The 25,211-nt window shown below is 47.6% G+C and overlaps 1 protein-coding gene across 5 annotated transcripts; it reads right to left on the bottom strand.

Annotated features, from left to right (window-relative positions):
* Nucleotides 1-1,224: 1,224 nt before the first annotated feature.
* Nucleotides 1,225-23,940, bottom strand: LUC7L (LUC7 like). Of its 5 annotated transcripts, none has more exons than XM_056135307.1 (11): nucleotides 23,754-23,940; nucleotides 23,162-23,232; nucleotides 22,123-22,217; nucleotides 20,675-20,773; nucleotides 15,789-15,899; nucleotides 14,255-14,398; nucleotides 8,540-8,716; nucleotides 6,338-6,426; nucleotides 3,840-3,869; nucleotides 2,104-2,271; nucleotides 1,225-1,577 (listed from the first exon to the last, which is right to left on the bottom strand). In XM_056135307.1, exons 4-11 carry the CDS (start codon nucleotides 20,768-20,770, stop codon nucleotides 1,436-1,438), a joined length of 957 nt encoding a protein of 318 aa, XP_055991282.1. In that variant the 5' UTR covers nucleotides 20,771-20,773; nucleotides 22,123-22,217; nucleotides 23,162-23,232; nucleotides 23,754-23,940; the 3' UTR covers nucleotides 1,225-1,435. The 5 variants fall into 5 exon arrangements, with proteins under 5 accessions (XP_055991282.1, XP_055991283.1, XP_055991279.1 ...); XM_056135308.1 differs by lacking the exon at nucleotides 23,754-23,940 and adding an exon at nucleotides 23,518-23,536; XM_056135304.1 differs by lacking the exon at nucleotides 23,162-23,232 and having other exon boundaries at nucleotides 23,754-23,939.
* Between the last annotated feature and the right edge of the window lie 1,271 nt (nucleotides 23,941-25,211).

Consider the following 25,211-nt stretch of genomic DNA (forward strand, 5'->3'; position numbering starts at 1 on the left):
CATGAGTCCTGTGGAAGGTGGGGAGACAGGATGAAGTGTAGTGTGGGAAATCTCAGCCCTCTTCGGCACCTCAGACAGTACAGCAGTGAAGGTGCTGGCCTTGCTCAAGGTTCACTCCTGCTGAGGATCAGGGGACCGTAGTAATGCCAGGCATTACTATGGCAGAGCCTGGGTCGGCCACATGCAAGGTAAGCATCCTAGCTCTCCAGCCCCTGAACCCTGCTCCCTCTCTCCTGCCATCCCTACCGCGGTACTCAGTCCTTCAGACTAACGCCAGATCCCCTGCTCCCAGCACTGAGCCAGCTAAAGCAAGGATCATCCACAGAGCGCTGTTCAGAGATAGGTTGAGGTTGTTGGTACTGCGCTTCTACTAACAGCCCACCTCCTCCTGAGTCTTAGGCCACAGGCTGGCCAAGTCAGCACTTCTCAGTGGACCTTGTGGTTGGCCACTGAAACTGCCCATGGGCCTTCTCTGGTCCCAAGTCAGCCCACAACGGAGTGGCAGTGCGGCACCAGCCGAGTAAGGGCAGCCCTCCCCAGCAGAGAATGCTGGGCCCGACCCTCTCCCCGGGAGCCCAGTGCTCTCTGCACAGGTTGAGCTGAGCCACTTAGCCCACCCTGGAGACAGCTATCCAAGCCACTCCAGCCAGGCAAGTTCAGTGTTACAGAAGTCAAAAGCAGGTAAGTCAGGATTGGTTTCAGGCTGCGCAAACAGCAGTGCCGCGGGATCATGTGCAGCATTGCTGACTGAACCTGGCTCAGCAGTGAGCAGGGCAAGTGTCTAAAACCCTGTACTGTGTCTCTGGCCCCAAGTCAGTTTGATTTTTTGTTTTTTTTTCTTTTTAAGGCCACATCCAGTGGTCTGATGGGTTACTCCTGGTTCAGTGCTGGGGACCACATATGGTGCCAAAGATCAAAACCTGGTAGGCCCCATGCAAAGCAAACACTTTTTTTCTGGATATCTGGCTAGGGACCATACCCGGCCGTGCTCAGGGAACCCTCCTGGCAGATCCCACGTGGTACAGGGGATCAAATTCGGGTCGGCGACACGCACAGCAAGCACCTTAATCCTATATTATGCCTCTGGCCCAAGTGCAAGCATTTTAACCCTGATACTAACTTTCCAGCTCATACTATAGTTTGAGAGTAGATACTGGTGTCACCACCAGAGGAAAGCTTAAAGAACTACCCAGAACAGAGAGACAGCAGAGACCACAGAGGCAGTCAGGAGGCACTCTCCGATTTATTTATTCCTACTCAATGTAACCCCAGAATACAGGAGCAACTCTGTATGTCTCTAGAAATGCAGAGCTAGCTCCGAAACAATAGAAATTTTAAACTACAAAAGACGAGTCGCATCCAGTAAATATAAAGGAGAATGTATGAGGCCGTGTTGAACATTTATCAGACTATTTACAGCGCCAGGGTAGAGGATTCAGATCTCGCCAGCCTCCTTCTCCTCTGACCTCCGCGAAGACGTCTTCCCGTTGGAGCTCTCAAGCCTCCAGTCGGCAGTCCCACGCTCGCTCCGTCCACAGCCCCAGGGCTCCTCCCTGGAGGCCCGCTCTCTGGAGAACCTGGGGAACAGGAATCAAAGGCTGAGAAGAGGCTCCCACTCACTTATGGCTGGCTCCTAAGGGCACCGACAATTTGGACCTTCTCCTGGGCATGAAGAGAGGCCAAGAACCAAACACAGCCAAAACCCAAAGGCCACAGGGCAGTCAGGGCCCAAGTCCTGAGCACTGTCAGTGGGTGTGAGACAAAGACCAAAATCATCACCATCAAGCACACAGAAGCACCAGCTGTGGTTTCCTGAGAATGATTATAAAGGGTGACTTTTTAAATTAAAAAACAAAAACACAAAGTACTGGCCTCTCGTCTACTCTCTCAGCTCAGCAGGCCCCTGGGCCCTGGGTCTCTTTCCATCCTGATGTACGAAGCCACAACATCCAACCCCAGTCACAGGCCAGTGTGCCAAAGGCCTTGCTCTATCCCTACCAGGTATGGCCAAAGGGCCCCGCTGACTCCCCCAGCAGACCCTGGGAACACAAAGAGAAGGGGCTCACTCCTGGTTGCAGCTACTGAAGGAGTCAGAGTAGTTACTTGTATTTCGCACTCCGGTCCCTGGAGGCCCGGCGGTGGCCCCTGCTGTGGCTACGGGAACGGCTTCGGTGGCGCCGGTGTCTGTCTCGAGACCGAGACCGGGAGGACTTCCGTCGCTCTCTGGAGGCAGACCTGGATCGTCTCCGACGTCTCTCCCTGGAACGTGACCTGCATTCAACAAAGAAGCAGGAGGGAGTCTCTGGTTTAGAGCCAAACTGGATGGTTCTCTCAGCCAGATCTGCTCCGTGCTCAACAGTCACCTCCAGTGCCCCACACACTTACGTCTCGGACGCACAATTATTCCCTGGTTAAATCATTAGCCAAAGAGAACTGTGGCTAGACCCAAATTCCCACCAATAAACCCCTGGAACATCTTGCCAGGAAGCCTCTGCTAGCCCTGTGGCACCAAATTCAGAAGCACCCTGTGACCCACGCTCTCACTGCTGCACAACAACCCACCCTACAACAGGGCAAGTCTTGCCCTTCCAAGCCGGAGGAATAGCATAGCAGTAAGACGCCTGTCTTGCATGCAGCAGACCCGGGTTCGACCCCTGGCATCCTATTATCGTCATCCCCTGAGCATCACCAGGAGTGATTCCTGAGTGCTGAGTCAGGAGTAACCCCTCAGCATCACCAGGCATGGCCCACAAACTATAAAATTTTTAAGAAAATGCGTGTGGGGGCTGGGGACACGGAACAGGAGGTAGGGTGTTTGCCTTGCACATGGCCAACCCAGGCTGAATTCCCTGGCACTCCATATGGTCCCCTGAACATAGCCAAGAATAATTCCTGAGTGCAGAACTAGGAGTGACCTCTGAGCATTTCTGGGTGTGGTCCACACTCCAGCCCCCCAAAACAAGGAATGGATCAAATCAACTGATAAAACAGAAGTCAAGGTGCTAGAACACGAACTGTTAATTCTAAATAAGATATATATATAGGTGGATGAAAGGTGGCAAAGGGGCATGGGGGGAGGGGGTGTCTTGGTGGTGGTAACAATGTGCACCAAGACCACAAACACCAGCACCATTGTAAACACATGACCTTAGTCACAATGAATTTAAGGGTTTTTTGTTTTTTTTTTTTTGTTTTGCTTTTTGGGTCACACCCGGCGATGTTCAGGGGTTACTCCTGGCTCTACACTCAGGAATCACCCCTGGCTGTGCTTGCGGGACCATATGGGATGCTGGGAATCAAACCCGGGTTGGCCACTTGCAAGGCAAATGCCCTACCAGCTGTGCTATTGCTCTAGCCCCCCCCACTTTTTTTTTTTTTTTTGCTTACTCCTGGCTTTGCACTCAAGAATCACTTCTGGCGGTGCTCAGGGGATCATATGGGATGCTGGGAATCGAACCCGGGTCGGCCGCGTGCAAAGCAAATGCCCTACCTGCTGTGCTATCGCTCTGGCCCCTGAATTTTTTTTTTTTAAGCTTTTTGGGTCACACCTAGCGATGCACAGGGGTTATTCCTGGCTCTGCACTCAGGAACTCCTCCTGGCAGTACTCAGGAGACCATATGTAGTCCCTGAATTTAAATTTTAAAAATTGCATGTGAGGGCTGGAGTGATAGTACAGCAGGTACAGCACTTGCCTTGCAAGGGCCGACCTGGATTCAATCCCTGGCATCTCATCATACAGTCCCCTATGCACTGCCAGAAATAACTCCTGAGCACCTGGGTGGTGTGAACCCAAGTGAAAAGAACATCTGAGAATTCAATAATAGATATGGAATCCTACCTCCTACGATCTCTGGTTCTTGATCCAGACCTGAAAGGGAAAAAAGAGAATAATTTCCACAGAACATATTCCACCCCTCAGCAGGATCTTCTCCCCAGAGACCTGTTATTCTGGCCACTCTGGCCCTCAGAGGTGAGGAGCAGCAGGACCCTGCAGCTCCTACCAGGGAACAAAGTCCGGCGAGCACAGCACATGCCAGACACCTAAGCGAAAGCAGATCCTCAAACTTCCAAATACATTTACCTGCCAGGTCCCATGAGCCCCTTGGGTAATGCTACAAAGGCAGCAATGAAGATGAAAAAAGCACATCATGGGGAGGTTTCGTCATAAAAGCTGTTCTAGAGCACATACGTTTCTAAGATTCGTACCAACATGTGTCAAGGAAGGAATGACAAAAAATACCATGTGGCTGGAGGCAATATGGTAAAACCTCCTGGAGAATAATTCTTGCAACACCTTACCATTAAGTATAAATGAAATTCCTTTCTCCCAGGAGTTCAAAAACAGAACTGCCCAAAAGTTGGGTTTTTTTTATTATTAACATGTAGCACTATTTTTTTCCATTTAACATTTTTTTCCTTAAATTTTTATTAGTGAAATACCATGAGGTACAGTTGTAGACTTACAAATTTTTGTGCTTGGGTTTCAGTTACACAATGATCAACTACCCATCCCTCCACCAGTACCCATTCTCCACCACCACTGATCCCAGTATCCCTCCCACCCCCCATCCCCCCATCCCACTCTACCTCTGTGGCAGGGCATTCCCTTTTGTTCCCTCTCTCCTTTTGAGTGCTGTGGTTTGCAAAAGAGACACTGAGTGGCACTCATGTTCGGTCTATAATCTACTCTCATCACGCATCTCCCATCCTGGGAGGAACCTCCCAACACCCTTTATTTGGTGCTCCCTTCTCTACCTGAGCTGCCTTTTCCCCTAGCGTGTGCGGCTGGCCTCAAAGCCATGGAGTAATCCTCCTGGTACTTATCTCGGCTATTCTTGGGTGTTTGTTAGTCTCCTATTTTGCTACTTTATGTTCCCTAGATGAATGCAATCTTTCTATGTCTGCCCCTCTCTTTCTGATTCATTTCTCTTAGCATGATACTTTCCATGTAGTACCACTTGTATATAAATTTCATGACTTCATCTTTTCTAACAGCTGCATATTACTCCATTGTTAACATACTTTTTTATTAATGAGTGCCGGTACTGTGATTTCTGTTTGTCCATCCACAGCTGAATGTGTGTGCCAGTCAGTGGTAGGATGTGCAGGCAACATGTGTCAAAAAATACCAATGACTTTAGGGAGCTGGTGCAGAGCACAAGTACCATCAACCTCACACTGTGAGTCTTAAAATATTAATCTCACACAGAACATACAGATAGTTGCCATGCTTGTTGTACAGAGGACAGTGAACTGTGACCCTTCACTGCTGCCTCAGGAGCAAACTAGGGACAGGAAAATGATGTAGAGGTGAGTCCCACACATGTAGACTAGACACCCCACAGTCACCTCATGCAGAGAGGGCCCTGACACGTCTTTATATTGCTTCAAGACCCTATAATCAGAATCATCAGATAATCCTTCAGGCAATCTAGTTACTCTAGAACAATGAGCCTTGTTCAGTACGAGAGTGGTTCCTTCTAACTCTAGTCTCTCTCCAGGAACTCCCACCAGACTATTTTCACCCCGTGTCTCTCAAGCATTATAGGCAGAATATGGCCACACTAAACTCAACTCCCCAATGTTCCTTTCCCAGCCATCCACCGCAAACCTGAATCTAGCTGGCTCCAACTCTTGTGGCATTCTCCTTGTATCAGGCGGCCCCAACACAGCCAGATCTTCTCTGCCCCAACCTGGTCCAAACTGTCTTTTCCTCCTGGACCCTCTGCCCACCTCCTCCCTGCTAACACTCCCACAATCCACACTGCTTTGCATCCCCAGGGACTCTCCTGTGAGTTTTCCACAGCAAGATAAAACTGTCATTCTTTTCTCCCTGTGTGTGTGTGTGTGTGTTGGGGGGGGGGGGGAGAGAGAGGGGGAAGAAGGGGGGAAAAGGAGGAAAGAGAAAGGGGGGAAAAGGGGGGAGAGGGGGAAGGGGGGGAGAGAGAGAGAGAGAGAGAGTGTCACATTTAAGTCCTATCCAGTGGTGCTCAGAGATCACTCCTGGCAATGCTCAGGGCACTATAAGGTGCCAGGTGGGCCACATACAAGGCAAGCACCTTAACCCCGGTCCCCTCTCTCTGGCCTGACCAGGACTGTTATGAGTGGCATCCACAGGAGCCAGAGAACAGCAGATTTCTCTCCCTGTTTCTCAGCTTGTTGGTACTGGGGTGTTCCTACACCTTTCCGGCAAAGAAACTGGTCACATAGCTTCACGTGCAACTCTGGTCAGCACCACACGGTGCTGGTTCATGCAGGTGCTCTGGACAGTTCACATATGACTTCAAGTGTTGTATGCAACACTCCAGGGAAGGATGTGGGGCCACACAGTCTCACCTCCTACTCAGTCGCTCCTCCCGTTCCCTCTCTTCTCTCCTCCTCAGGCGATCCTGATTTCTCTTGTCCTGCTTTTCTGCCACCGTTTTCTAAATAAATGTGAAATTGAGAAATCAAAGAGCAAGTTATAAATCAGAGTATGAACCTTGAATAACAAAGCAACTTTATCTCAGTACTGGTCATTTGCAATTCTGCGAGGAAATGTAAGTTCCTCTTTTACTAGGTTTTTTTTTTCTTGCTTTTTGGGTCACACCTGGCGATGTTCAGGGGTTACTCCTGGCTCATGCACTCAGGAATTGCTCCTGGTGGTGCTCGGGGGACCATATGGGATGCGGGGAATCGAACCTGTGTGGGCCATGTTGGCTGCATGCAAGGCAAACGCCCTACCCGCTGTGCTATCTCTCCAGCCCCTTACTAGGTATTTTTTAATAAAAACTACGTAAACTGGGCTGGTGCGATAGCACAGCAGATAGGGCATTTGCCTTGCACATGGCCGACCCGGGTTCAATCCCTATGCCCCTCTCGGAGAGCTTGGCAAGCTACTGAGAGTACACTGGCCGCAAGGCAGAGCCTGGCAAGCTCGCCACGGCGTATTCGATATGCCAAAAAACAGTAACAAGTCTCGCAATGGAGACGTTATTGGTGCCCGCTGAAGCACATCAGGACAGTGCTACAGTGCAATTATGCAAACTGATAAAAAACAAAAAAAGTAACAAAGCATTAAACTTTGTAAGTTTAGCAATAAAAGACTTGTTCAAAGAAATTCATCATAAACTGCTGCTTTTCATTTGGGGGACGGGTAGTCCAGCATCGAGCATGTCAACGTTTTCCCCTCCCTTCCGTCCTGCCTTTAATGGTTTTTCAGACACTTCCACAGCTGTACAGGTATAATTTCTGGCTCAGGGGACCATACGCAGAGCCAAGGATCAGAGCAGGATCAGCAATGGACAAGGTAAGGACCTTACCTCTGGACTATCTCCCTGGTTCTGGAACCTGGCCCTGCCATCTCCTTCATAAATCAGGGATTGCAAAACAAAACAAAAGTCCCTATCTTGGGTGTTTTAGGTGAATGAGAATTTCAGACAAAACTCATTTTAAGTTCAAGAGTATCAAGTTTTCAAAGAATTAAATAAACAGGAGAGGTTGGAGTCATAATATAGCCAGCAGGGTGTTTATTTCACAGTCGACCCAGGATCAATCCTTGGCATCGCATCCCTTATGGTCCCCTGAGCACCGCCAGTAATAATGTCTCAGTGCAGTCAGGCATAAGCCTTCAGTACCACTGGATGTAGCCCCCCTCCAAAAAAAAAATAATTAAAATAAATGCAGGGGCTGGAGAGATGGTACAGAGAATAGAGCCTTTCACGTGGCTGACCCAAGTTTGATCCCCAGCACCTACTATGGTCGCCCAGGTCTGTCAGGGGACCTGAACGTAAAGTCAAGAGTAGGCTGTGCATAGACGAGCTTGATCTAAAAATAGAACACAGAAGTTTAAAAAATTGTAAGGGTGGGGCCAGGGCAATAATGCAGTGAAAAGTTTGCCTTGCGTGCAGCTGACCCAGTTTTAATCCTCAGCATCCTATATGGGCCCCTGAGTCTGTCAGAAATGAACCCTGAGTGCAGAGCCAATAGTAAGCCCTGAGCACTTTCAGGTGTGCGCCACCCCCCCAAAAAAAATCCAAATGAGTGAAAATAATAAAAAAAAAAAAAGAAGAAATGCAAGGCTGGAGAGGTAGCTCAAAGTGCTGAATGGCTTACATGCAGGAAACTCAAGTTCCTGGACTCTTGAGCAGCACCCAGAGGTACCTGCTTTCTCCAGTTGGGAGCAGCCCCTAAGAACTGCTAGGTTTGGCTCAAAAGCAAAAAAAAAACAAACATGAAGGAGTAGGGATATGGCTGAGTAGTAAAGGAAGCCTTGACAGCTTGAGACCAATTCCTGTCAACAACGTGAGAAATGTGAAGATGAGGGGCTGAAATGGTAGTCCAGTTGGTAGCACACTGGCCTTGCATGTGGCTGACCTGGGTTAGACCCCCAGCACCCAATATGGTCCCCCAAGCCCCACCACCGAGTGATCCCTGAGTGCAAGGCAGGAATAAGTCCTGAGCACTGCTGGGCGGAACCCAAAAACAAAATACCATAATAGTGAAGACGAACAGCCTCGTTCCCAGGCTTCTCTCCAGAAATGCGCTATTGGAACATACCCTCAACTGATCAAGCTTCTCACGGATCTGAATAAACCCCAGGTGTAACTTTCCCCCAAAGTGATCTGCAAGACGACGGTCATTGTCGTGGAGACCAAGGTAGGCAGAGCAGACCTCACAGACACGCAACTTCTGCTGCTGGAAACTAGACGCAGGCATGGAATTTCTGTATTCTTCCTGGAGAACGGGAATAAAGAAATGAGAGTGAAATGAGAAATGAACTGTCACCAGATACTCAATCTTCAGAGTTAAAATACTGCAAGGATTAGACACAGGTGACTTTTACTTGCTTTGTTTTAGGGCTATATCAGGTAGTGCCAGAGCTTACACTTGGTTCTGCACTAAGGGATAAATACTGGTGGTGCTCAGGAGACCCTATGTGGTGCTGGGGACTGAACCCAGGTCAGGCACAAGCAAGGTGCCCTGCCCACTGTACGATCTCGCCAGCCCCAGAGATGACCTTTAAATAAAAATTAGATTCTTTACTAAACTTCATATTGGGGGGTGGGGTTTGGTGAAGCTGGGGGAACCAAACCCTGCAATATTCAGGGGTTACTCCTGGCTCAGCACTCAGGAATTGCTCCTAGTGGAGCTAAGGGACCATATGGATGCCAGGGACCGAACCCAGGTCGACCACATTCAAGGGAAACATTCTACCCACTGTACTCTCTCTCTGGCCTGAGCTTCAGGTACTTAAACCAACTCAATCTTCACTATCTGAAAAACAAACTAATAGTTGTAATTTCAAAGCAACAAAAAACATTCAAAACACTCAGACAAGAAGCTGAGTACAGAGCAAGGAATAGACCCTGAGCACTGCTAGGTATAATTCAAAAACCCAAAAACTAAAAATAAACCACGTTCACACAACAGAGAGTAGCCCACATCCAAAAGAACCAAAGCAACTGGTGTTGGCGCGGATGTGGGGAGAAAGGGACTTTCCTTCACTGCTGGTGGGAATGCCGACTGGTTCAGCCCTTTCAGAAAACAATATGGACGATTCTCAAAAAATTAGAAATTGAGCTCCCGTTTGATCCAGCAATACCACTCCTGGGAATATATCTGAGAGAGGCAAAAAAGTATAGTAGAAATAAGATCGGTACTTTTATTTCATTGCTGCCTTGTTTACAATAGCCAAAATCTGGAAAAAACCCAAGTGCCCAAGAACAGATGACTGGTTAAAGAAACTTTGGAATACTATGCAGCTGTTAGAAAGGATGAAGTCACGAAACTTGCATATAAGTGGATCAACATGGAAAGTATCATGTTAAATGAAATGAGTTAGAAAGAGAGGGACAGGCATACAAAGATTGCTCTTGTCTGTGGAATCTAAAGTAACAGAATAGGAGACTGACACCCAAGAGTAGTAAAGATAAAGACCAGGTCTACTTCACGGCTTGGAGAACAACCTCACATGCTGGGGGAAAAGACAGCTCAGATAGAGAAGGGAACACCAAGTAAAAGAGGCTGGGAGGACCCATTCTGGTTGAAAGATGCGTGCTAAAAGTAGACTACAGACTGAACACGATGGCCGCTCAATACCTCTATTGCAAACTACAACACCCAAAAGGAGAGAGAATAAAAGGGAATGCCCTGCCGCTGAGGCAGGTTGGGGTGGGGGGAGGGATGCTGGGGACATTGGTGGGGGAGAATGGGCACCGGTAGAGGGATGGGTAAACGATCATTGCATGACTGTAATGAGTTTGTAACTGTACCCCACAGTGATTAATAAAATAATAATAATAATAATAATAAACCATGTTAAGGCTGGCGGATAGTACGACAGGTAGGGCATTTGCTTGAAAAGCAGCCAACCCTGGTTCCATCCCCAGCACTACATAAGAACCCGAGTGTAGAACTAGGAGTACGCCCTGAACACTGCCAGGTGAGGCCTGAAAATAAACATATGGAAAACAGCTCGACATGACAAAGCTACTACAGGGAGATAGGGAAGGGAGCCCTGGTTATGTACTTTTGTTGAAATAGTAAAAATTTTGGAAGAGACAGCCTGGCCCTGAAGTAGCCCAAAGGGAAGAAGATCACTTCCCTTTAACATACAAATCCTGAGCTCTCTGGAGAGGAGAAACTGAAGCCCTAGCCAGAGAAAAATGGACTCCTCAGAAAAGAAGCTAAAAAAAAAAACCCTATGAGATTACTGAAAGGTAAAGGTAAAGGCCCTCCCGTTGATCGTCGATTTGCTCGAGCGGGCCCAGTAACGTCTCCATTGGAGACTTTGTTGTTACTGTGTCTGGCATATCGAATACTCTCGGTAGCTTGCCGGGCTCTCTGAGAGGGGCGGAGGAATCGAAACTCGGGTTGGCCATGTTGGCCGCTTGTAAGGCGAACGCCCTACCCGCTGTGCTATCGCTCCTCCTTATAAATTTTATGGTGCTTGGCCTGTCCTGTTTCAATGCCAGGGTAGCTCACAGTGGACTCCTCAGAAAAGAAGCTAAAAAAAAAAAAACCTATGAGATTACTGAAAAGGACATCAAAAGCTGAAGCATTCCCTGTGGCAATGGCTTGCTCTTCAAGCTCGGTTCTCTAACACAAAGAGAAGCTTTTTACACTCTGAGAAGCCCGTTTTCTCTGAACACATACTTCCTCTGTTTCACCATTTCACCTCCTCCTGAAATCCTTTTCTGTGACAGAAGGTGACACCGTCAGAATGCCTGAGCTGAGGTTAGGCCTTTCCTCTCTTGAGAGGAGCGATTCCTTAATCCAGCCTGAGTCCACGGCTCCCTGAGAATGCGGGTGGCATCTCCCATGCCATGCAAAACAGGGTGCTTTAGACACAGCTGCCTCGTGGGCTGTGGGACATGAGTGTCGGTGTTTGTGGCAAACTCTACCAGTCCCGACCCAAGCCAGGCATTTCCCGAAGCACTGCTGGCAGAGGTGGGTCAGAGGGAAAAGCACTCTTCTGCTGAGTTCATCTCCTTGATTCCCAGGGGCAACAAAGGCACTCCTAAATCCTGGAGTCTCTGTAATGCTGTCTGCTTGTGCTGCAACCCCCACCCCTGCTGCTGGCTTACCAACTCAACAGTGATGCTCCCCGGGGCACTCGGACAAGGGAACATATGCAGGGGAGGATGAGTCCCGTAGATGTGCCTTATCCCACACCCTGCCCCAGCCCTGCTGTCTGCAGACACTGAACAATGAGGTCCTCATCTACAACGACTTTAGTCAAGCAAAAATCTAAGGTGTGTGGTGTCAGAGTTGACTCCCACAGTGCCTGGCTGTCCTACACACAGACTTCCATTCCAGTCTGCAGTATTTAGATCCTTGCATAAGCTTTATATACAGAATACAGAATTAAATACTAATTTCCGTACAAAGGGATTGGCAAGACGGCTCAAGAGCACATTCTTTGCCATGCAGGAACCCCAGATTCACACAACGTGGCGCATGACTTGGTGTGGTCCAAAAACCGAAATCTAAGTCCCGTTTGTTTAAAAAAAAACAAAAACAGGGATTGGGAACACGGAGCAATAGTACAGAGGGTAGGATATTTGCCTTGCAAGCAGCCAACCCAGGTTGAATCCCCAGCAGGGATTCATATGGTCAGACTCATATGGTCCCCCAAGCACCACCAGGAGTAATTCCTGAGTGCAGAGCCAGAAGGAACCTCTGAGCATCGCCGGGTGTGAACAAAAGTTAAAAAAAAAATCTATGCACCCAATTTCCCAATAATCAGGAACACTGTCAATTCAATTCACTAAGTAACAACACCCAGCAATACTGGTCAAAGTAATAAAGTAATTAATTCCAAAACAGCACCTTCAACAGTCACATATGGGGCCCCAGTCTTTAGATTAATTACGTCTGAACATTTACTTTGTTTTGTAATTCTTGATTACCTGTCACTGAAGCAGGCATTGTCTTCAAAGGGCACCTTCCCAACAAACCAAAGTTCTCATAGTTAAATCTAGCAAGGGATACCACGAAGTGTGACCCTGAAGTGCCACCCTAAATGTCCCCATCACCGCTTTACCTGGTTACGCTCTCCTACTCAGTACCGCTGTTGTGTTCAGTTACTCATTGCTGAGCAACAATTATGCTTTGGGCCAGGAGCAGTGATAACCTACATCAAAACTGGGTCAGGGCACCTACACTTTATCTCATTTTTGACAGCCCGCCCAATATTCTGAAGGTCTGAGCTTCAGGGGCAATCCCAGGATTGTCTCAGCCCTTGGAGACCCTTGTAAGAGGCCACCCAAGTCAATTTCAAACTCACAGACTGCACTTTCTCTGTATGGGATTAGACTTTGGTTTTGCGCCACAACCAGTGATGCTCCAAACTGTAATGAGGGTCCACTACTGGGGCTCCTCAGACTCATCCTGTTACTTGCTGGGATGCTGCTCCTCCCACAAGCCCCAGTCTATCTCCATAAGAAGGGCCTCTTTCATCTTGCTCAAAACTAGAAAGGCACATGGGACACAGCTGGAGATCAGTGAGCATTTACTGAGCAAATTCCCTCTCTACCATTTCCAGTGCTCTCGAAGTCCACAAAAGCAGCCTCTAATGCCTCTGCTTCTGTGGACACTAATGTTGGGTATACCACAGAATACCCAACAGAAAAAAGAACCACACACAAACCACTCCAACTTGGGGTCACATCTGGAGGTGGTGCTCAGGGCCTCATATATGGTGCTAGAGATTCAAATCAGGGTCAGTCACATGCAAGGCAAGCACCTTAACCTGGGTAACCTCTGTACTATCACTCTGAAAGGGGTGGGATCACATGATTTGCACGCAGGAGGCTCAAGTTTCTACCCTAACACCACATGGTTTCCCAAGCATTGCAGGGAATGACCACCACCCCCTCTCCCCCACCCCAGCATGGCTAGACATGCCCCTCCGAAAGAAAATCTATGAAGGAAATGAATGACTGAGTGAATGTCACTAAGTTCTCCATCTCACTGCTAGGTGACAACACTTCAATGCTACCCCCAATCCATACAAGTCCTTCCTGAGAGTGCAGCATGACTGAAGATACCCAACATACATTCTTTTTTTCCCCCTTTTGCTTTTTGGGTCACACCCAGCAATGCTCAGGGCTTACTCCTGGCTCTGCATTCAGGAATTACTTCTGGCGGTGCTCGGGGACCATATGGGATGCTGGGGATCGAACCCGGAGCCGGCTGCATGGAAGGCAATGCCTTACCCGCTGTACTATCACGCCAGCTCCCCAACATACATTCCTGATAGCAATCTGGAATAACTGGTCTAATCATACAAGCTAAGACAACAGCCCACCACGCAGGAAGAAGCAGGTTTTCCACAGTGAAAACTGGTCTTGCTGGGATGTTCGACAGTATGTACTGCCTAATATTACACCACGACCCCCTCGCCCCCATGTTCCCCGCTACAATATTCAGGACTGTGCTCTACGCTAGGGGCTCAGGCTCACAGTTGCTGAGTACACAACAGCAAACACACAAACCCAAGTCTTCGCTGACTACATCCTACAATTCTGTCAGATACCAGCTTGTTTCCAACTCTTAAATTACAAAGAGCCACCACAGGACTAGGCACATAGCTCAAAGCACTGAACATATGTTCTAAATGTGAGAGAGCCCTGGGTTCAATCCCCAGTACTGCGAATACCACTCCAGCAATACCAGGTGGCTCCAACCCCCACATCCCAAATGCCAAAATAAAGGAGACAGATCTTAATTGTAGTCCAAATAATTTACTGTTTCATCTTTCTCACCAACCTCAGCTTCTTTTTTCTTTGCACGAACTTTCTCTACTTCCATAAGAATCTTCTGGGATTCATCCACATTTCCTTCGGCTCCCAGCTGCTCAGCTTTAGCAAGAAGTTTTCCTATTTCTTCATTTAATTCATGTACTTTTTCTGCCTTTGGAAAGGAGAAACAATTATGTAAGCAAACATCTAAAAATACATTTAATGAAGAGAAAACAAAAGGTTCTTTTGCAGTCTTTCTTAGCTATCCCATTAAAAAGAAAATAACCAAAGACACTGCTTGAAGCAGATGTGAATCACAAGTTAAGGGGACTGAAAATATGGTTCAGTGGTAGAGCACACGCCAAGCAAGTGCAGGTCCCGAATTCAATTCCTGGCACTTGATGGCCTCCACAATGCCCAGGTCTGATCCCAAACAATAAAAAAATTAACAATCAGAACATCATCACTGCCACGATTGTGTCTCTGATCTTTATTTTTTAATTTTTTATTTATTGAATCACCATTAGAACAGCCACAAAGCCTTTCAGTTTAAGTCTCGGTCGGTCATACAATGATCAAACACCCATCCCTTCACCAGTGTACATTTTCCACCACCAAGAACCCCAGTATACCCCCTCCTACTCCTCCCCCTTCCTGTTGGCAGATTTCCACTTTACTCTCTCTCTACATTGATCACATTCAATATTACGACAAAAGACCCACCATTATTATTTGGAATTTTCCCCAACAATGAGACCTGCCAAAAAGACATCATTAGATAATTTGTTTTCTATTGCTGATTATGAACAGCATATGATGTCGCACAGCAGCTACCACGGCCGTGTGATTTTGGATTTCTGATATTTTCGTAGTAAGTCTGGAGGGATTACTGCCAAAAGCCACTGGATTCTGAGGTTGATTTATGTGTCTCTGGGATCATGGCCGTTCAGGAGCCAGAGGAGGCATTCATGGGCAGCAACTCAGGGGCCTCCTCAGGGCAGGGAGCAGGGCCAGTTCCACCCCCCATCCCATGATGCCCCGTGTCTCTGATCTTGAAGTCAACTTGTGCATAACAAAAAAAGGAGATCCAGCGGCTGTACAGATAGTTAAGGCACTTCCCGTGCAATGCTGCCCACCCAGGTTGGATTCCAGGTACCATAAGGTCCCCCTGAGCAAATTCCCTGACCAAAGAGTACCAGCTACATGCTAAAACAGTAAGAGCTTGCTGACAAGTTGTGTCGCCGTATCCCCAAACAGGAGGGATGGGAGCTGGAGCAACAGCACAGCGGGTAGGGCATTTGCCTTGCACGCAGCCAACCCGGGTTCGATTCCCAGCATCCCATATGGTCCCCTGAGCACCGTCAGGAGTAATTCCTGAGTGCAAAGCCAGGAGTAGCCCTTGTGCATCCCCAGGTGTGACCCTCCAAAAAAAAAAAAAAAAAACCAGCAGGGATGCCTACCCCAAACACCAGCAACAGGGAAATGAGCACTTAGTCACTTACCAGTCCGGGTTTTGCAAGACTGTGATTCAACAACTCAAGGCAAAAGTCTCCCAGTCATACCTTTGCAGAGACTTCTGCACTGATCTCCTCCTGCGTCTCTGCCAGCCGCTTCTTGGCAAGCTCAGTTCTCCGATCACACTCGGCAATGAAAGACTCCAAATGATCCATAGCCTAGTTCATTGGAAGCAGAGAGCTGTGACCAACTACACATTCGGTCTCAGAGCCCATTTGCTTGATACACTCCCGAGTTAATTTCCAACTACTTCAATGACACGGTCTAATACTCTTCTACGGCCAACAAGCACAGAATCATGTTAAATCAAGGGGCTTAGCTAAACCAAGTGAATGTTCAGAAACAGGATCTTCTCTGAGTTACCTCCAACGTTTGTAAAAGGACTCCTAACCTTCAATAACTTTCCCACAAATATTACTGGAAAATTTAACACTGTCTAAGTGTTGTGGGAGATGCAGATACTCTCCTCACTGGTCTCTGTGAGCCACAGAAATATGCCCTCATATTGTGTAGGGCAACGCAACAACTATTATGATGACCCACGAATACAACTCATTAGTTCCTAATGTCTAAAATAGCAGGAAAAATTGCTATTACTCACCCAAAGAGATAAAGGAAAAGAAAATAGAAATCTGATTATTCTGAAAAGAGCTGGTGGGGAACAAGATACTAAAGCTATCACAACACTAAGCATTTATACACACAAACAGAACAGCAATTTTCAAACTGTCAGGCTACGACCAGTGATAGGAAAAACCTCCCAATCTCAGCATCAAGTCCTGAGCACTCCTGAGTGTGGCCCAAAACCCAAAACCAAAACCGAACAAAGTCCTAGGAGTCAGGGAGATGGCTCAAAGGGCTGGATTCTTGGTTTTTGGCAGACCTGGTGGTACTTGTGGGCTACTCACAGCTCTGGGCGTGGCCATCACTCCCAGCAGTGATGAGACCATGAGGTGCCAGAGGGCCTCCTGCATGCAAAGGATGTTGCTCAGCCTACTGAATTCTGTCTCTGACCCTGGAGCTTGATTACTTTCTGTTGTTTTGTTTGTTTGCTTGTTTGTTTCTTGATCCACATCCAGCAGTTCTCAGAGTTTACTCTGGATCTGCGGTCAGAGAATCACATGTGATGCTGGGATCAAACTGAGGTTGACCACATGCAAGGCAGGGACATTCTTCCTGGTCCTATCCCACACAGAAAACCTAGGTTCCATCTTCGGCACTGCTTGGTCCCCCAGGATTAGATCAAAACAACTGGATGCGGTTCCCAAGTAAGTTCTCATGCCAATTTGGGAAATTTGAACACTATTAAATGAGGAGAAAATATATACGGCCAGGGAGAATACTCAATGAGCTGAGTTCAAGGTCTTCAGTCATGAATTCGGGTTTGATCCCAGGAACACCAATGGCCAGGCACAAAAACCCAAGAAAATTACTTTTTGAATTATAATCGTTTTGGGTTTTTTTGTTTTGTTCTGCTTTGTTTGCTTTTTGGGTCACACCCGGCAAGATGCTCAGGGGTTACTCCTGGCTCTGCACTCAGCAATTACTCCTAGCCGTGCTCGGGGAACCATATGGGACGCTGGGAATCGAAGCCGGGTTGGCCGCAGGCAAGGCAAACGCCCTACCCGTTGTGCTATCACTCCAGCCCCCAGAATTATGATCATTTTGGAGCGGTGAGATCTACTTCCCAAGAACTACTCAGGGTACCAAGGTAAGGGGAAAGGTTGATGAGGTTCTGGGGCTTAAACTAAGGGGATTCACTCCTCTAGGCATGAGTGCTACTCCTTCAAACAATCTCTCAGTCCTAAGACTATGACTTTACCAGGTATGTGGCTGAGTGCTAGAGCATACACATCTGAAGTCCAGAGTTCAATCCCTGATACTACATGCCCCAATCCACTACCATCAGATGTAGTCTCTATAAAGAAAATTTTTATTTAAAAAAGAGCTCTTTGGGGACAAATGGAGGGGAGAGATAGTACAGTGGGTAAAGTGCTTGCCTTGCACATGGCCAACCTGAGTTTGATGCCCAGCATCCCATATGATGCCCTGAGCATCACCAGGAGTAATTTCTGAGTGCAGAGACCAGAGTTAAGTCCTGAGCATTGTTGGGTGTGGTTTAAAAACAAAACAAAAAAGCTCTTAATGGGCCAGAATATAGTACAGCGAACAAGGCACTTGCCTTGCACATAGCCAACCAGGGTTCAATCCCCCACATCCCATATGGCCCTGTGAGAATTCCAGGTGATCAGCGCCAAGAGTAACCCTGAGCACTGCCAGGTGTGCCCCCGGACCTTCCCCTCCCCTACAAAAAAAAAAGAAAAAAGAAGGCCAGTGGATAGGGGTGCTTGCTTTACACACCACCAACTCAGGTTCTGTTCCTAGTACCAACTTGATTCTATTCCCAAGTCCTGCCAGGAGTGATACCTAAGTCCAGAGCTTGGAGTAAGCCCTAGGCATAGTCTGGTGTGGCCCCACAGAAACAAACCGAAAAAATTAGCAAATACTCCTAATTGAGCCACTAAAGTCAAATTCCTCTCTACCAGCACCACAAATACAATGCTTCCATTAATTCTGGCAAATAAAATTTCTAGCATTTTTGAGAGATGAAAATACTCAGCCAACCTCATCGAATTTTCTTTCCTTTTAGCTTTGGGCCATAGCAACCTGCTCTCAGAGATCGTGCCCTGCAGGGCTTAGGGACCATATGTGGATGGAACCCAAGGATGGAACTTGGGTTGGTCATGTCCAAGACAAGCACCTTACCCACTGTACTACCTCTCTGGCCTTCGGGCAAACAAAAAACGCTTAAGGAAATCCCCCACCCTTACACACCCAATACTTAAGAGATTTCTAGGGGTTTTTTGGTTGTTTTTCAGGGTCACACCCAGAGCTGTTCAGGGCTTACTCCTGGCTATGCACTCAGGAATTACTCCTGGTGGTGCTCAAGAGGATGCCAGGTATCAAATCCGCGTTGGCTTGCGCAAGGCAAGGCACCTTAGTACTGTACTATCTCTCTGGCCCTATACCTAGATTTCTAATCAGTATTTCATAAAAGCATCATTCCACTATATGATGGGATCAGTTTAACCAATATTCCATTAACACTTTCAATAATAGTGAAAGTATTATTAGAATATTTTCCTTGCATTTTCCTTTTTGGGCCACAGTCAGGGCTTACTCCTGACTCTGTGCTAGGAGATCATTCCTGGGACTGGAGCGATAGCACAGCGGGTAACGCGTTTGCCTTGCACGCAGCCAACATGGCCCACACAGGTTCGATTCCCAGCACCCCATATGGTCCCCTGAGCACCGCCAGGAGCAATTCCTGAGTGCATGAGCCAGGAGTAACCCCTGAGCATCGCCGGGTGTGACCCAAAAAGCAAAAAAAAAAAAAAAAAGATCATTCCTGGCAATGCTTGGGGGACCATATGGGGTGCTGGGGATTGAACCTGGGTCAGCTGCATGCTAGGCAAGAGCCTTATCCACTGCATTCTATCTCTCTGGCCCCTTAAAATGCCATTTTACAGACACTAAATTGCTGCACCACAGAGATAGTGCAGCAGTGGGAGTGCATACTTTGCATGTAGGTGGCCTGGGTCCAAGTTCTGCTGAGATTGACCGACCCACAGGCACAGCTGGGAGCAGTCCCTGAGCCACACCAGGGTGGCCCCAAGCCCAAACCCACTAAACTGTGAAAGTTTAACAAGCAAAGGGAGGAGTGGTAGTACAGTAGGGAGGGTGCTTGCCTTGCATATGGCGAAACTGGCCTGGATCCCCGGTACCCCATATGGTCCCCAAGCCCCACTGAAAATGATCCCTAAACAAAGAGCCAGGATTAAGCCCTGAGAACCACTGGCTGTGGCCCAAAACAGAAACAACAAACATTTAATAGTCTAATAACAGGACACAAATGAGGACACACACACACAAAGAGAGAGAGGAGAGGGAAAGAGAGTGAGGAAGGGGGGGGAGAGAGAGAGCAAAGAGAATGAATTCCTAACAAGGAAATAAATGATACACAATACAGTGCTTTATCAAACATGGGGGAAAAAAGGGCCAAGGATGTGGTTCAGCAGAAAAGCACTTGCCTTGTGTACGAAGCCCTGGAATTGCCAGACTTTTTTTAATTTTTTTTTTTACTTTACAAAATGAAGCCAGGGAGATAGCTTGAAAGTCTAGTGTGAACGGTTTGTTAATAGGTGACTTAGGTTTAATCCCTAACACTGGGAAAAACACTCCACCTGTTGTTCAAGGAATCATAAACATAAGTACTAAGAGGACACAGAGAAAGTACAATGGGTAAGGTGCTGGGTAAGGTGCTTGTGGGCACCCTATACAATCTCCCAAACCAAGCCAGGAGTGATCCCTGAGCACCACTAGGTGTGGAGCGAACACACAGACACACAGATGGTATTTTTTTTTTGCAGAGCTAGAAGTGAACTGAGGCCTCATACCCATAAAGCCTGTATAAGGCCTCACTATCTTCTTCTCAGCTCCATCGAAATAAATGCAGTGACCCTGTTTCCATCTCACATCTTGCTTCTCCCAAGCACTGAGCTGGGAGAAGTCCCTGAGCTTCTGGGGTGGCATAAAAACAAACCAAAAAAAGTAGAAGGACCAGAGAAATAGTACAGCAGGTAAGGCACTTGCCTTGGGCACCCAACCTGGCTTCCATCCCAGGCATTCCATATAGTCCCTTAAGCACCACCAGAGGAGTAACCCATGAGCATCACTGGTATGACCCAAAAATTTGGGAGAAAAAAAGTAGGATAGTGGTAGGGTGGTAGGCACAAAGTACTACTGCACCTGTTATACCTCTATCGAATAACAAGTGACTAGTTTATTTTCTTTCACAACTTACATAGATTATTCTTGTTCAGTGTTTAGCTCTTCACTTATAAAGATGAATTAACACAGAATAAAAACTTACATCCAATTCAAAAAACAGGTCCCTTTCTTTACTTGCAATCTCATAATCTGCTCGGAGGGCCAAGTCGTGGATTTTGGTACATTCTCCTAAATCCATGCGCTGTGAGAAATAAAAAAAAAAAATTTACACGTGAATATTTACCCATTTAGAAAGTACATAGCATAACCCTGTACTTCAATAGTCACCAAAATTATAACAACTTTTTTGAATACTAAATCATACTTAAAATTAAGAAACAGGAGCTGAGTGGGTAGGGTATCTGTCTTGCGTGCGGGCAACCTAGGTTCTATCCCCGGCATCCCAAATGGTCCTCCAAGTACTACCAAGAGTAATTTCTCAGTGTAGAGCCAGGAGTAACCCCTGAGCACTTCTGGGTGTGACCAAAAAGATACATATACACATAATATATATACATAGGGCTGGGCAACAGCACAGCGGTAGAGTGTTTGTCTTGCACGCAGCCGGCCAGGCCGACCCGAGTTTAATTCCTCCGCCCCTCTCAGAGAGCCCAGTAGGCTACCAAGAGTATCTCACCCACATGGCAAAGCCTGGCAAGCTACCTGTCATGTATTCGATATGCCAAACACAGTAACAACAAGTCTCACAATGGAGACATTACTGGGCCCGCTCGGGCAAATCAATTAACAACGGGAGGACAGTGCTATACATACACACACACACACACACACACATATACACATACACATACATTCACATACACACACACAGGGACTGAGGAGAAAGCTCAGAAAGCTGAAGTGTGTATTTGCATACAGGCCCTGGGTTCAACTCTTGGCATCACGTATGCCTGGAAGCATCTACCAGGAGACCTCAAAGCATTGCATGTGGGTGCCCCAAGCCAGCATGTCTGGCCATCCTTGTCCCCAAAATATGAACAGTATTAAGACAAGATGCCTTACTTTTACCATAAATAAAATGGTAAAATTCACCATGATTTCATGATACTTGGAAGTAATCAGTTATTGTTCTGTTTTTTGGGGGCCATACCCTGCAATGCTCAAGGATTACTCCTGGCTCTGCGCTCAGGAATACTAAGCCCTTATTATGCTGAAACTTACACAGAAGTTTAGGGCAGTAAAACCCGTTCTTGAGGCCAAAGTGATAGGACAGCGGGTAGAGTGCTTGCCCAGCACACGAGTGATCCAAGTTCAATCCCCAGCACCACAAATGGTTCCCCCAAGCTCCGCCAGGAGTGATCCCTAAGCACAGAGCCAGAAGTAATTCCTTAGCACCTCTGGACCCCAAAACCAAACCAAGTCAAAAGAAGAAAGCCCACGTTCCACGTTATGAAATTTCCCGAAGCAGATTCCATCATGTGAAGGGAAGGTGATTTTAGCCTAGTACAACACAATCAAACCTGAAAACGTTCCCCTGCTTACGCAGCATTCACTCGTACCACCCACCACCATGCCCCGCTGTGCACCTACCGTCCCAGCCAGGATGTCGTGAGGGCAGCAGTCCAGAAGGTGACTCTTGCAGACACGGTCATCTGTAAACTTGACCCTCTGTCTGGTTTCATCTCCTGAAATTCATTTGTGGTTTTAAATAAGACAATATTATCACATCAACCACAAAAGCTTGTCCGGTATAACAATTCACCTGGATGTTTTGCAGACTATCAAATAACTGTAAAGCTGATCTAGAGGTATTTATCTGGAGCAGAATACAGATGTTGTTTTTGATGATAAATATATCATGAAGATTCACACTTAGTGAGCTCTGACTCCCATCAATGTGCCAAAGTCAAGGAGTCAGAAGTAAAAGACTGAGCACCGAAAGGCCATTGGCCCCACACGTACAGGTGGACAATGAAATACCAACACCCATGCTAATCAGAGGTCACAATCGCCACATGTCTTACAGCTGGCAGTTTCCACCAACAAAAGCTACTTATGAATCTGGTCAGTTTGTTACGGACAAATATGTAAGCAGTATTTTGCCCAGAGTTATATGGAGAAAGCTTTCAGACTCTACTGCTGACAGTCTAACCCTAGTATTCCTGCCCCCCTTTTTATCCCCCCTTAGAGAGTTGGCACCTGGGAGTCACGTTTAACAAGACAACACTAAAAAATTTTAAGATAAGGCGAAAAGAAAACTGGGTCAGTCAATACACACTGTGAGCTCCAACACATGCTGTGCCCAATTGCATTCTTCAAGACCTCAGCTGCAGAATTTTATGCTGCTGTAAGTTTAAAGTGCCCACACCTGCAGTAAGGAAGTCAGGGGAATGATACATAAAAGTAAAGGCAAACTAGTATGTGACAGATTTTAAAGCTAATCTGTGCATACGACACAGAGCTGTGTAATATTAAAGGAAGAATATATCTTAGGGTTTGCAAGCATCCAGGATTAATGTAGTGTCTTTTTATTGAAATGTTTTCTTTCTAAACTACACTTTTAAAATTACTTGTGAAAAAAAGCAAACACTTTTTTGTTATAACAGCTTAGAAATTGGTTGTGACTCACGGCTCGATGAACATGAGGCTTTTCTGCAACTCCCTTGCAGATTGATGTAGGCAGGCAAAGATACACTGAACCTTTATAAATAAAATAGAGGGGCCACAATTGTTCAGTTTGTATGAAATAAAAATATGGGAAGCAATTCAAAAGCAACTCAATATACAAAGAAAGCTAAAAAGCACTTATTCGCCTAAGAAATGGTGCAAAGACTCTTCACAGCCCTGAGCATGTGCCAGTGTGAACTTACAGCTCCGTTACTTCTGCGGAAAAGGAAACGCACACCACGGCAGGTGCACGCCGGCCGATGCGCCCGCTCTCGGGACGCCGCCGCGGTCCTGCCACCTCCCTACGCTACCACCTACCTAGCGACGGCCCGTGTGGCTGCAGGGAAGGGGCTGCGAGCCCGCGCAGAGGCTCCGGGCGCGCGCGCGCTCGCGTCCGGGCGCGCCTGGCTCGCGGCGGCGCAGACAAAGGCCGGGCGCGCGCGGGGCGCGGGGCGGCGCGGCGCAGGCGCAGACGGGCGCGGCCCCGCCTCAGGCCGCCGGGCGGCCGCCCCTCCGCCCGCCCCAGCCCTCGCCGGCCGGCCGCCGCGACTCACCGTCCCGGGCCGTGCCCATGAGCTGGTCCAGTAGGGCCCGCATCTGCGCCTGGGCGGACATGGTGGCCGACGGCGACGGCAGGGACGGCCGCGGCGGCTCCTCTCGAGGCGGCGGCGGCGACGGCAGCGGCGCAGGCGAGAGCGAGAGCGGATCGCGTCGGCCTTGAGCGTGCTCGGCTCCTTCCCGCCGCGGGGAACGCCGGGAGGAAGTGCGTCGGCGCCGGCGCGCAGGCTGCCGGGAAGTGTAGTTTCCGGGCGGGGACCGACTCGGCTCTGGACTACCGCGGTCCGGAGGCCAGCGTGCAGTGAGATCTGGGGCCAGAGAAAGTGTAGTGGGTAACACGATTGCCTTGAATGCAGCCGACCCGGGTTTGGTCCCTGGCATCACATATCCTCCCCCGCACCTGCCAGTCGTGACTCCTGAGTGCAGAGCCAGGAATTAGTTACCCTGGGTACGCTGCCGGGTGCGGCCCAGTATATGCAGACAGTCCCAATCAAAGAAAGAAACTCGTGTTTTCTTGCTATCTGTGGGCCACGAAAATATTCAGCTATGCTTAGATTTATCTTTCTTATATTTTTGGCTGGGTTCGAGGGGGAAGTCACAGCACACAGAGCTGAGATGCTAAACTCCCTTGGAAGTTTAAGGGACCACTCGGTGCAAAGCATGCATTCAACCCTTTGAGCAAGTTCTCTGATTCTTTTATAAAAGTTTAACCAAATATGTACTTTTAATGGTGTCTCTGTGAGCTCACAGTTGGCCATCCAAAGGGTAAATGCAGATATAAGAAGACAATCTCTGAACATTACAATGGGATTGTATCATGTAGATATGTATGTATGTATTCTCACACAAACGTTCATACTCAACGTCTGTTGTAGATTGTGGGTTTTTCTGATACTGTCTCCACTACTGAGATTGTAGTTTCCATCTGGGTCAGCTGCATGAAAGAGTAAACTACTATTTCCTGTGGGGCTTCCCCACCTCCATTCTCTACCTCCTAGTCTCCTAACACACACACAAACACATACACACACAAAATATATCTACAAGAGTACATGAGCACTGTCATCTCTTTAGTGTAAATTCAACTATGGTATTTCTGGTAAAACATGTTCTTGGGGTCTGGAGTGATAATATAGTACATTGGGAATTTGCCTTGTACTCAGCCAATAGAGTTTGATCCCTAGCACCCTACATGGTCCCCCAAGCATCACCAGGAGTGATCCATGAGTGCATAGCCAGGAGTATGTCCTGAGAACCACCAAATGTGAGGGGGGAAAAGAGACCTTCTTTAAAGGGAAAAATATCGCAGAAACACGTTTTGGTGGCTGGAAAGATAGTACTGGGCTAAGGAATTTCTTTTGCATACAATCAGCCCAACCCTAGTTACTTTCCAGTGCAACATGTGACCTCCTGAACATTACTGGGTATGACCCAAAAACCCAGAAAAGTTCTAG

The sequence above is a fragment of the Sorex fumeus genome, unplaced genomic scaffold (assembly GCF_029834395.1).
Source record: "Sorex fumeus unplaced genomic scaffold, SorFum_2.1 ptg000110l, whole genome shotgun sequence".
Taxonomy (NCBI): domain Eukaryota; kingdom Metazoa; phylum Chordata; class Mammalia; order Eulipotyphla; family Soricidae; genus Sorex; species Sorex fumeus.

Coding starts and splice junctions, on each gene's coding strand:
- LUC7L (XM_056135304.1), bottom strand. CDS start 23,814: ATGTCCGCCCAGGCGCAGATGCGGGCCCTACTGGACCAGCTCATGGGC. Junction 14,399..15,788: donor GTGCAGAAGTCTCTGCAAAG/GTATGACTGGGA, acceptor TCCTTTCCAAAG/GCAGAAAAAGTACATGAATT. Junction 2,272..3,839: donor AGAACCAGAGATCGTAGGAG/GTAGGATTCCAT, acceptor TGTTGAATGCAG/GTCACGTTCCAGGGAGAGAC.